This window comes from Populus trichocarpa, chromosome 18 (assembly GCF_000002775.5).
Source record: "Populus trichocarpa isolate Nisqually-1 chromosome 18, P.trichocarpa_v4.1, whole genome shotgun sequence".
Lineage (NCBI taxonomy): Eukaryota > Viridiplantae > Streptophyta > Magnoliopsida > Malpighiales > Salicaceae > Populus > Populus trichocarpa.
Window position 1 is genome coordinate 16,113,899 of NC_037302.2, and position 13,001 is coordinate 16,126,899.

Genomic DNA, 13,001 nt, shown 5'->3' on the forward strand with positions numbered 1-13,001 from the left:
GTGCCATTATCATGTTAACTCCACCTGCTCCGCTCCCTTGGACATGAGCTGCATTGCTTCTCTTGTTCGCATCTAATTTGCATGATCTGTAGTCACCTGCGCCATCTTAAAAGTTCACTTGTGGAACACTGAAGTATTAACTTGTATTGCCAGGATGGAGGTGTGAAGAGTGGAAATTGTACGTGATGTCATGTGGTAACAACTCGGAATTTTAGAACTGAAAGGAAAGGTTGTTTTAGCTTCGAGCTGAAAACATACGTACCATTTCAAACTCAACTGCCAATGCCTTACGCCCTACAGGCTGGGATGAAACACAATTAGTAATCCCCTAGGCTGGCAATGTTACTGAGTTTGAAAATGTTTTTCAAAGTTTTTTTGAACTGAAAAAACATCAACTTATCCTTATTTTGAGTGTTTGTAGATGGTTTTGAAACTAGGCATCAAGATTATGAAAAATCACCTAAAAATGCCTTAATTTCTATATTATCACATATAGACAGAACAAACTCAAAGATAATATCAATGGCACTTCTTAGCTGTTATTAGGGTAATGGGTGACTTCAAGAAACCAAGAAGAATATGGGGGTTTTAATGGTTTAACCCGTTCAAGACTTCAAATACAAAGCAGACTCTTCGACACAAATCAACAAAATAGCTACCCTGAAACAACTAGAAGAGAAGCATTTTACCCTTTTATATATATATAGGAGCTAGAAAGTAGAAGATGGTATTTAATATCTGATTTAATGGTGACCGAAACAAAATGTTAAAAGAATACCTAAACAACAGCCATTAAGGAAGAAAGATTTAGCAACATCTTCATCATCATCAATTTTCTTGGCTTCGGCTCTTCTTAATATTCCTCATTATTCGCTTCCGATTCCATCCTGAAAACAGCTACAATATTTTTTTCCAGCATTTTCTGCAATATTTGTGCCAACTTTTCTTCATCATCATTAATTTGATTTTGTTTTTAGTTGCTTCTCAAAAATATTTTTCCCTTGAAAAAACATTAAATTGATTTTTTTAGTGTTTTCTAATTGTTTTGATTTACTGATATAAAAAAAATTATAATGTATTTTCCAGCGAAAAGCTATTTTAAAAAGCACTCCCGCCACAATCTCAAACACCTTCAATCACATCTTGAACCTTACTTAACTATTTAAGTTTTTACAGGGTTAATAAAATATGTTTCCTGCACAAATTAAAATAATGGTGTTACTTAGATGATTTTATTTAAGATTCTAATCGATATCTTAGTACAATTTATTCATGATGTTACAGCAGTGCTTCTGGGAATGGTATTTGGTTTCTTGAAACACCATTTAGCTGGAATGATGCACCGAAAGCCAGTAGGCAATCTAGGACTAGGCGCCGGTGCCTCCAAGCGAGGTGATGGAGAAGATGGCAGCACATCAGCCCTTCTCCCTGTCTTCCAAATGGCTTTCACCACCATCTTTTTATCCAGATACCCCATCACTGTAATCTTGTTTGATATACCATCGATCTGCACGCATGTTACCCCTGTAAAGTGATCACTCATCGTTCAGCCATACCCTCAATTATAAGTTTGAATGACAGAGAATAGTTTATTATGGGTTTGGTGCATTCGTTATTACCTTTGATCCTGCACAAGGCTTTGCGTACTGCTTTCTCACAGGCCTTGCAATGCAGATGCACCTTCAACTCGATAACCTGTTATCATGCAATATGCTAATGGTATATATCAAAACAAAGGGTTTGTGAAGGCGAATCCAAATTGTAAAGAATGAGAAGAACGGCATACCTCCATGGCTGTATGTTGGCATGCAGATATCTTAGGCAGGCAGTAGTAATCAACACAAGCTAGCTTGCTCTCTTAACTTCTCAATATATATATATATATATATATATATATATATATATATATATATATATATATATATATATATCTTCTGTCTGCGTGTGTAAGGTACGTAATAACAATTGGTAAATTAGTAGGTTAATGTAAGAAGCAAATGGTGGATAACTCGTGAGTGAAATGATTGTTAGGTGGATCATTATGGGTGATGATTGCACAGTAACATGCGTGTGGCCATGCCATCCTTCCCTTGAAGTACACATTACTTGGATATAATATACAAGGCAGCGCTCATATGATTACACTAGCGGAAATGGGTCCTTCCTGCCTAGAAATATGATGACGATTACATTCTTGGAAGACGACTCCTACCAGCCAACTTGCAGCCATTTTCTCAGCTCATGGGAAGAGGCCTCTTCTAAGTAGCCCCTAGATAGTAAGTATTCTGAAAGACAGTCCAAATGACCCCCCTTGTGATCCAGTATCAAGCCCAGCGATTAGTCCTCCTCCCGATTCTCCACCTCAGATTTATACGAGAGACCATTAATTTGAGAAAGTAATTAAACTACTATTTGCGTTTTATCTTTGGTTAATTAATATAAATTATAGTTTTAATAAAATCTCACGATCAACTATCTCTTAAGATTGAACTACGAGAAAAAGATACAATTAATAATTTTTCTTGAATTTACCTTTTCAAACCGTATCCGCAAAAACTAAACTACACACACATTAACTTAACTATCTGTACTAATTCATTCATTTTGAAGTTGCCTTTCACGTAGAAGAATAATTACACATGTTAATCATGTAAACTCCACTTTTTCTCTAGTCTCTCCCTTTCCCTCTCTCTGCGAGGTAGCAAAGCAAAACATCTCCCCCACGCATGGGTTCTCTGGATGATACAAATCTGCTGTTCAATTGCTTTCAAGCACAAAGAGCCTGCCTGTTTCTGTTAGCTTCTCCTCCTACTTAGTATTACCCATAACTTAACTCCATGCTTTATTATATTATTTCCTACCAGACCTATATATCGATTCTGTTTGCAAACCCTCTTTCTTCACACCCCTTTCACTTCCCATGCTGGCCAGGCTCGGGTTATTTTTCCTTCTTTCTTTCTTTTTTGCCTCTTGGTTTCTTGATCAAAGTTAGTTTCATCAGACTACTTCCCATGGAAAGACAGCAGGAGTAGTTATCCACTGAAATTGTGAACCGAGGTGTAGAGAATTCAGGTCCATATGCTGGTTCTTTGAATTTTCTGTCACGGGATTGCCAGATTTCCTGAACTCAGCTAACTTGAAATATGTCGAGCCGGGATATTCTTATCTCCTTAGCCCTATGTTTTATTTCCTAACAGCACCAGTTCTCATAGTGATCCTCAGTGCTCACTGCTCAGATTGGAAAACTCTTCATCTGGCAAGATTTCTGCCTAAAACGTGACCCCATTGATGCACTTTTCATTGTGGGATTTTTGGGTTTAATCATATACATTTATCTTGATTTAACCCCACCGTCTACTTATTTGGTCGACTTTGCATGTTTTCGTGCACCAGATGAGCTCAAGGTAATCAACTTCTACTTCTACTCTTCCTAGATTGTTCTGTTAGGCATTTGACATTAAATATCATAATCTTATCAGCAAAAACTATGCGAATAGACTGACAGAAAGAACAACAGTAATTCCTTGTTATGTTGTGTACAGATTACAGAGGATGAACTCATTGAGTTGGCAAATAAAAATCAGGCAAATTTAATGATGCCGCAATCAAATTTCAGCACCGAGCTCTCAAGAATTCTGGCATTGGAGATGAGACCTATATGCCCAGAATAGTTTTTCAACCTGGACACAAGATAACACTGAAGGATGGCCGTGAAGAGGCAGCAATGGTCATGTTTGGAGCTGTAGATGACCTTCTTGCAGCCACAAAAATAAGGCCTAAGGATATAAACATTCTTATTGTCAACTGTGGGATCCTAAATACTACCCCATCACTCTCATCAATGGTAATCAATCACTACAAGCTTAGGCATGATATTAATAGCTTTAATCTCGGTGGAATGGGATGTGCAGCTGGCATTATAGCTATTGATCTAGCTAAAGACCTTTTGAATGCCTATCCTCATTCCTATGCACTGGTAGTGAGCACATAAGTGGTGAGTTCTACGTGGTACAGTGGCAATGATATGGACATGCTCCTTCCAAGTTGTTTCTTCACAATGGGAGCAGCAGCAATGCTCCTATCTAGTTGCAAGCTTGACCGATGGCGCTCTAAGTATGAAATGAAGCGGGTACTACCCTTCTTTTTTTTTTTTTTTCAGATATTTGTTTCAACTAATCGCAATCTAAAGTCCCTATAATCATGTGTTGTCCTATTAGTTTTTTTGCTATTCAGTGAATTTATAGAGCCATACTTGTCAAAGCAGAGCACTAATAATATTTACAGCTTGTTCAAACTCACCAAGGCGTGGACAACAGAAGCTTCAAAAGCATGCATCTGAAGGAAGATGCAGAAGGAAGGCAAGGTCTTTCAGTTAGCAAGGACCTGGTTGAGACGGGAGGCCATGCACTCAAGGCCAACATTACCACTCTAGGCCCTTTAGTCCTCCCTGTATCTGAACAAATTCATTTCTTTACTAACTTGCTCTTCAAGAAAAAAACCAGGCCTTACATTCCTGCAAAGAACCCCCAAAGTCCAGTTATCAACAGCATAATCATGACCCTTGTTCTCCACCATTTCCAGTGCCAAGTAATCCAAAGTTCCACACATTGTGTGTCTCTTACTCCATGATTGCAATGACCGTCCGAAATCCGCAATTCTCAATCTACCCTGCAAATATCAGCATTCAAACAATACGACAACAACGCTTTAATCCAGAGAGAGACGGACGGTGGCGGCTTTTTGCTCGGTGAGATAGCTGGAGTTCCTGAGCTCTCTGAAAGGTTCGTCATTCCAAGACATTATCTATGTATTTGATCTTCACTTCTCGGGCTAGATACACTACCGAATTTTCTTTTTCCTAACGGTTTTCGGATCTCGAAGTCTGCTATCAACATTTCCTTTTGCAGCTTTGCTGCTTGTATATTATAACCATCATCATCGTTATAGTTTTTTTTGTCTATGTACCGTTTCCGAATAACACTCGGTTTTACACGCTCATAGTTTCTTTTTAATATTTGTAAAATATTTGATTTTCATTTCACTAATATTTTTTTATAAGGTTAGAAATCTGTTTTTTTTTTCTCTTGTGATTTTCTCTATTCGATTCTCATTTTCTTTGTTCAGCATTCAAATAATTTTTTCTTATGCTAGTGAATAGTATATTCAAAAGAGGGCGTAATATTTTGATTAAAAAAAATAATTTGACACGAGACATAACCCAAACCACGTTCTAATACAACTGAGTCATCATATTAATTAATTAAGCAAGCATGTTTATCACAAATAAATACTTGAGACATCCGAATGCGAACATTTGGTTTCTAGATCACCAACACAAAAGAGGAAAAAATACAATCTTGTCAAATCCGAAATCGCTCTTGGCTAGCTAGCTTCCCTTACCAAAATTAATTAATGTGAATAGTTGAGGAAAACTGCTACCTCAAAAGAAGGTTAGGAGGGGGATCTTTCATGTTTTACACAATCGTTAGGAAAAATAGAGCAATCAAACCACCCAAGGCCACCTTCTTGCCATACCGGAATGTCTGTCCCACGCCACCATAGTATGGCTCTATCATTATCGCAAATCTGCAAGTTGAAGTTGATGGATCTGTCCTGGTTATTGTCGACAGGTTTGGAAACTTGCATGCATCTCCCAGTTGATTTTGTATCTGGAAGTAGCTGTTGAATGCATATGATATGTTCTCCCTAGGATCCAAATTTCCACATGATGTCCCATAACCGAGGCTAGTACAGTCTGCTAGTCCACACGCATAGCTTACACTTGGTGCCACTTGTGGGTCATCAAGCTTGGCCGACGGCTTCATCACACACCATTTTCTTTCCAGGTAGTGGACGCTTCTAGCTGGAATTAAAGCTCCTGTGTTTGTTGTGCCAAGGTTGAGACTGTATTTGGGTATTCCATCAAATGTAAATATCCCCCAATGCCGTTCGAAGTTTCCAGGATCAATACTTTTAGCATCTTCATCAATCAAACTGAACAAATAGGCATTAATACCGGCATTAGGCCTCATTGGGGTTCCTTTCCCACTTGCAATGTGTGACATGAAACCTTGGTTGAAACGCCGGGCATATTCTACGTTAGCATTTCTGTCTCCATCAGTTGGCCATCCGATCTCTCCAACAATGATAGGTAGATTCCCAAACCCATTCTTTTGTAGAGCATTCACAAGTGTATCATAGTTAGCATCAAACATGTTATAATAGGATGTGCCACCATCGTTTACAGGATTTGCATTGCCATCGAAGAAGGCATACTCAACCGGGAAGTTGGAATCAATATAGAGGCTTATGAAAGGATAGATATTCACAGTAAAGGGGGCACCGGCATCATTCAAGAATTTTACAATGGTAAGCATGAGATCATGGATATCAGCTCGGAAGTCACCACCAGAAGGAAGACCACTTGAGCTCTCATAGACATCAGCATTCAGAGGGACAGTGACCTTTATTAAATTGCCAAGCCCAGCTTTTATCAGAGCAGATTGGACATTCTGGAGAGCAGGGAAGGTTGTTCTGAGAAAGCTTCCATTGTACGTCTGCAAGAAAGGTTCATTTCCAACTGCAACATATCTGTACAAGAAAATTTTGATGAGTTAGACAAAAAGCATAAAATTACATTGTCAAGTCATGGATCCTAATGTCAAGTTTTCAAATGACAAGGTGAAATAGCAGAAGCCTATGGGAACCATTTTTCCTTTCTTATAAACCTGCAGGGTTTCATCAACTCTCTATCTAGACAATATAATTACATCGAAAATGTTCGAGTACACATTTCATGTCGAGGCATAGAAGAACCTACATGTCTGGGAGATGGCTATGACAAATTCCAGGACATGCAAGAGAAGCATGTGCGCCAGTCCAATCTATTAAAGCCCATCATCTCCGTAACATACATCTAGAAAGTACAGGCATTTGATCTATTTTTTTCTTTTTTTTGGGGGGGAGGGGGGGGGGGGGCAGATTATATCAGCCAAATTCGTAAAGATCTGTCATCAATACGTTAAAGATGATACTAATAGGTAATACTAAATGCACTTGCTTTTCAAGAGCTTTTTTTAGATAAGAATTACAGGACAATTTCACATTCAGGGTAATGTAAAAAGAGTAGAGAGCACGAGTGATTGTATTGAAGGAATCTATCCACATCTGATTGCATGAACAGTGAAAGAATGACATGGTCTGTATTTTGGATGTTTGAATATGAGATTTCTACAAGAAAAAAAGGGATCAACAAAGAAAATAGAGCCATCAATATCTATTCTAGCTGAGCATAGAAACAAAAGGAACTTCAAAGTTCAGTTCTACCAATAAGATCCCATACCGTTAATATTTCTAGAGGTGGTCGTTAAGAGATGTTGGCTCGGGCACAGTTTGCTGCCTTTTTCAAGCTTTTATAGTTTGGTTCCTATTTGGATGCTACATTCTATGATCTAAAATAGATGAAGGGAAACCAAAATCTTTTAACAGAAATCACAGAAATCTACCAATAAGATCCCATACCGTTAATATTTCTAGAGGTGGTCGTTAAGAGATGTTGGCTCGGGCACAGTTTGCTGCCTTTTTCAAGCTTTTATAGTTTGGTTCCTATTTGGATGCTACATTCTATGATCTAAAATAGATGAAGGGAAACCAAAATCTTTTAACAGAAATCACAGAAATTTATGAAAACTGAAGACTTCGTGGGAATCTAAATGCAGATTGCACCTAAACTCTGAACGTTGGAGCACACAGAAGTCAGAAAGTCCATGATGCTTCACTCAATCAACTCTATGTTTGTCATACCCATCATAAATTCTTCCAGTTCATTCCTTTTACATGAATCAAAGCATTGACAAAAAGATGTCATATTCAACTCTTTCTGAACCAAACACCACCATCTGATGGGATCACTTGAGAAATGCAATAAATCATGACTAACAACGAGGCTTGAATTTCACTAGAATCAAGGACCTGAGATCCTCCCAATACCAAAAAGGCTTGAATTTGGAACCTTGAATTTAGTCAATCCAAATTCTAATTGGAACCTTTTGCAGTATATGATCATGTTTGGTTAGTCTGCAATCAATCTACTGGGACCACAGCAAAATGCACAGATAAAATCTATCAACAATTACAAAAAGGCTTTCGTTAATTCAAATTCTAATTGAATTGTTTTGCTTGCTTGGTCAGTCTGCAATAAATCAAGGGGGGCACAGCATAACGTACAGATAAAATCTGTCGCCAATCACAAAGGGGCTTTAGACATCATTGCAGATAAATTTGAATGAGGCACAGAGAAAAGGCTCTCAAAATGATGAAGGCAAGACATAACATCCCAGCATCTAACTTACTACATGAAACCTTGAATTTAACCACATAGGAATTGGTAGTTACCGATCATAAGACCAAGCAACATCCTTATCCTCCCAGCAATATTTCTCTCAACAAACTCAAACTAAAAGATAAAGTGTCACATAATGGCTAGAAACAGTTCAAAGGAAGAACAACGAACAATTAATTTCAGCCAATAATCTCAATTTCTTGTCAGCCAAATTCAGGAAACAAAATATATATAAACATAAAAGCATGAGCAAATTTGACCTGATGTTGACATTATTGTTGGTGACATGTGCGGAGACATTTCTTGAAACCCATTTCTCAGCAGCCTTCATGCTACCAGCGAGAGAAGCAAGCAAATCATTTGGAATACCCACCATGACCTCAATCCCAGTCTTACCTAGAACTTTTAGAGTATCATAATCTGCATCAAAAAGTTTAACTTTTTGGATCCCATTTTCCCTAAGTAGCCTCACCACAGTTTCTGGGGGCAAGGGGTGGGATGCTTGTGTTCCCCAGTTGGCACCTATGGTCATCGCACCACTCACCATAGAAAGCAAGGAAACTAATCCAATAGCCAAATGATACAAACCCATATTTTCTTTTCTTCAAATAAATGAGCTAAACTTCTTTCTAGACAGTAAAAAATCAACTCTTAGCAACCCTTTCTGGCCCTTGAATCAGAACCGAAGCAGACAGTGGTGACAATACAAGATGTGCTAAAGAATTAGTCTCAAGTTGAGGGACAAATTTTACTGGCAAGCACTAAAAGGGAGTTAATCTTTCGGTGGCTAACCAATAGCAGAAACCCCAGATGCAAAAGTAGCTAGTAGAGTAGGAGGCAGATCAAATCTAGTTATGAAGATAAGGAAATGTATCCTTATAAAAATATATATATATAGTTGATCTTAATTAGAAGCAAAAGTAGTGAGAATGGCAATAAAGCAACAGGCTTTAAAGTAAAATTTTCACATCTGAAAGCAGAAATATTGGAAGCAGGAGTACGTCTTCCATAAATTATTACACAAGCTAAAATTTAAAGAGAGTGAGCTAAAGGGAAGAGAAAGAGATTAAGCTAAACAAGGAAAGATAGATTTGGAAACACAGAAGCAGTGAGACAGAGAGAGTAGCAACTTAGCTTAAGACAAGACCGAACTCCCAGAAAAGATTCTTGAGAATAAGCATGGTTGAACAGGTGATTAACTATACATAAAGAAAAGGTAGCAAGTATTCCAAAAATGGGTCTGTTTAAGTGGTTAATTACTTGATTAAGTAGAGTAACTTAGATTAGTGGTAACTTGGAACCAGATTCAAAAATAAGAGCACACAGACAGCAAAAACAAAGCAGGAACAGAAAAGTGGGGTTTATTAAAGAGTGAGCCAGGTGGGATAAGAGTTTAGTGAAGAAGTTAAGGATCCTGTTGCTGTTGAGGTAGTACTACTGTTTCTAGAGAGTAGCTAGCAATGCTATAACTTAAAAGAGTTGTAGTACTCGAGAAAGAATCTGTTCATCCAATCTATGATCTATCAAAAGGAGGAAAGGACCATCCCACACCACCACACCACAACACCACGCACTCACTGACTCGGAGCTTGGCCCACACCCATACAAAGGTTGAGAGAGATAGGGACAGAGGTCTCTAGAGACCAGAGAGAGAGACAGAGATAAGCATTAGGTGTCTTTTCATAATTTTTTTATATATTTTTAGATTATGCTTGCGAAATTTTTAAAAAATTATTATTTTATTATATATTTAAATAAAAAATATTTTTAAAATATTCACTACAACAATACCAAAAATGTTATAAACTATGAAGATAAAAGGTATTTTCAAATAGATTTAGTCCTTTTAGTTTACTGAAACTAACGAGTTAGTCCATGTAGGATGTAGCGTTAAAGAATTCTACACTAGTCCTCGACATACTTAGCAATGTTGAGTTGTAAAGCGCAACAAATCTAAAGTCTAGGTGTAAGGAAAAAAATCTGTGTCATCAAGAATAAATAAGGTAGATACATATTTTAATCAAACTACTAATTTCTTTCTTTCGATTGTTACAAACAAAACTATGTTTTCCTACAAGTAAGAAATTGTTTATCTCGCTCAAACAACTCCATGCCACTTCTTTCTTCAAATACTTTGTCCTCTCTTCCTAGCCCAGGCGAGAATTCGATGCTATTTGTTTTTTTTTTTTTTCAAAAATATGTTTTTCTTAAAAAATATTAAATTTATATTTTTTTAATATTTTTATTAGTTTTGATATATTAATATCAATATATGTATATATATATATATATTATGTATTTTCAAGAAAAAAAAACTTTTAAAAATACTCTACATCACAATATCAATAACACACGAAGACCGAACTAGATGGACTGCGAGATTTATTTTCATATTAGCTATTTGACCCATATTTCACAACGAGCCAAAAAATTATAAAAGTATATATGCGACATGTTTTTGTACATAAAAAATCTCAAGCAATATTTGAAAAAGTCAATGCACACATCTAATTAAATAAATTGAGAATTATTTATGGAACAAAAAAAATTATCAAGCTCGATACCTGCTAAATCAAACTCATGACCTGGGTTATGAACTTCATTAGGTTTAATAATTTTCTTAGTATAATTTTTTTATTTAAAATAGACACATATAAAATTAAAAACAAGCAGAATATCAAAGTAATTGGAAAAAAATCAAATTAAAATAAATTATGTTACCCGATTAACAATCAACCAAATATTAAGTGATAGAATTGGAGGAAAAAAGAAGAAAATTTAAAAAACAAATGCAAATACAATAGATAAAAAAACAAAAAGACAATCTATTGGGTTAGGAAAGCCTAGAGGTGGTGGGCCTCCATTAAAGACCTAAGCGCGGGGCTTGGAGCAGCTCACACGCTCGTGCCTTATTTGTTTTTTAATTTTTTAAAGGATGGATGACAAGTTGTACACTCCTTAATTATTTGAAAAAAAAATATAAAAGCAACACATCACCTCTACTACCTAGATTTTGGCGATCTTTGATCATAAAAAAACAATGCAAGTTTGCTTCAGACCAAGAAAAGCCCATTTTTAACTATATTTTGACTCAAAAAATAATTAAAAAAACACCATAAACACCTTGTCAAACATATTTATAGCCTGTAACAATCTGTAAATTATCTTCGAAACCCACAATCAACTTGAAACCAAACTTCTTTTTGAGTTGAAATCCACTATTTTAGATAATTTAAGGGAAAAACAACACTTTATCTAAACTTTATAAAAAAAACTCACTGAAACTAAAATCACTTGTTTTTGTCACTAATATTAGTTTCAATCAAGATTTTCTATAACTAGAATCCACTCTCTCTTTCTTATCTCTCAAATTAGATACCAGAAAATTAAAAAAATAAAGTTTGAGATCAAAATTAAATTTCATAAATTACTAGGGACTGAAAATTTATAATCTGAAAAGTTATAAAATTAAAGTGTACATTTAACTCTAATTTTAACAAAATCATCTTTTTTTAACTTTTAACATTGACATACCAAAATTATTGAAAAACATCTAAAAAACATTAAATTTCTTTTTCTAGGCAAAATCAATATGAAAAGCAAGTTAAACATTAAAAACAAACAAACACTTCACCTTAAAAAACATAAAATTAATATTTTTAGGTATTGTTTTGATAATTTTGATGAGTTGATGTAGACAAAAATTATTTTAATATATTTTAATTAATAAATATTTTTAAAAATCACTTTACATGTAATTACCACACACGCATAACCTATTTCTCCTTGATCTCCTTTGGTTTTCAAGAAATTAAATTAATTGAGAAATAATGACAAAAGGACTTGATTATAAGAATATTTAAGTGACAAGGACGAATTAATTACTTTAACTAAAATAATAATCAACTCAAAAAAGAAAAGGGAAATAAAGTTTAGGACTGGGTGTCTTTCTGAAGCATTCGCGAGACATCTGGGAAGCATCCATCTTTGTCGCTGCAAGGCAACAATAACTTGGCCATTCATGTCTCCAACGGCTACTTCACGTTGTCGCATGTCCCTGGAGGGAGTCATCAACCTAACTGGGTTCGGACCAGACCGGATCTTATTGTCCAGTCTGGTCCGAACCCAGTTAGGTTGTTGACTCCCTCCAGGGACAGGCGACATCAGGCCCAACTATTTTTCTTAAGTCCTTAGTTAATTTGGATTCACCTCAGCCCAGTTTAAGATCGAAGCTATTCTTGTTTTGCAATAGGATAGGCCACGACTCCCCATACTCTATAGCCCATCCAAAGTCCATACCCGCAGGAAAAAAGAAAAGAAAAGGAGTATTATATTTTATTTTTTTTCATTTAATAGGAAATGTTATAGCGTTTCTCGTCCGAGGCCGGAGTTCTGGGTAGCCATAATTTGTATTTGAGATGTATAAATATTTTTTTTAATTGTTTTTAGTATTTTTAAATTATTTTAATATATTGATATTAAAAATAAATTTAAAATTTAAAAAATATTATTTTAATATATATTTTAATAAAAAATACTTAAAAAAACAATTTTTATTACAATGTCAAATAAGCTATAAAACAATCCATCGAAGTTGCTACCAAAACTTTTTTTTTTAAATTAAAATAATATTGTTTTGATAATTTATTTTTTTTTAAAA

At 35.6% G+C, this 13,001-nt stretch overlaps 2 protein-coding genes and 1 pseudogene across 2 annotated transcripts; 1 reads left to right on the forward strand and 2 right to left on the reverse strand.

Annotated features, from left to right (window-relative positions):
• Positions 1-863: 863 nt before the first annotated feature.
• On the reverse strand, positions 864-1,891 carry LOC18107890 (heavy metal-associated isoprenylated plant protein 28). The gene is made up of 3 exons (XM_024589498.2): positions 1,787-1,891; positions 1,620-1,695; positions 864-1,524 (listed from the first exon to the last, which is right to left on the reverse strand). Exons 1-3 carry the CDS (start codon positions 1,790-1,792, stop codon positions 1,271-1,273), a joined length of 336 nt encoding a protein of 111 aa, XP_024445266.1. The 5' UTR covers positions 1,793-1,891; the 3' UTR covers positions 864-1,270.
• Positions 1,892-3,215: 1,324 nt separating this feature from the next.
• On the forward strand, positions 3,216-5,079 carry LOC18107891 (3-ketoacyl-CoA synthase 15-like; annotated as a pseudogene).
• Positions 5,080-5,228: 149 nt separating this feature from the next.
• Positions 5,229-9,912, reverse strand: LOC18107892 (glucan endo-1,3-beta-glucosidase 6). The gene is made up of 2 exons (XM_006372198.3): positions 8,602-9,912; positions 5,229-6,591 (listed from the first exon to the last, which is right to left on the reverse strand). The coding sequence occupies exons 1-2, from the start codon at positions 8,931-8,933 to the stop codon at positions 5,475-5,477; spliced, it is 1,449 nt and encodes a 482-aa protein (XP_006372260.2). The 5' UTR covers positions 8,934-9,912; the 3' UTR covers positions 5,229-5,474.
• Between the last annotated feature and the right edge of the window lie 3,089 nt (positions 9,913-13,001).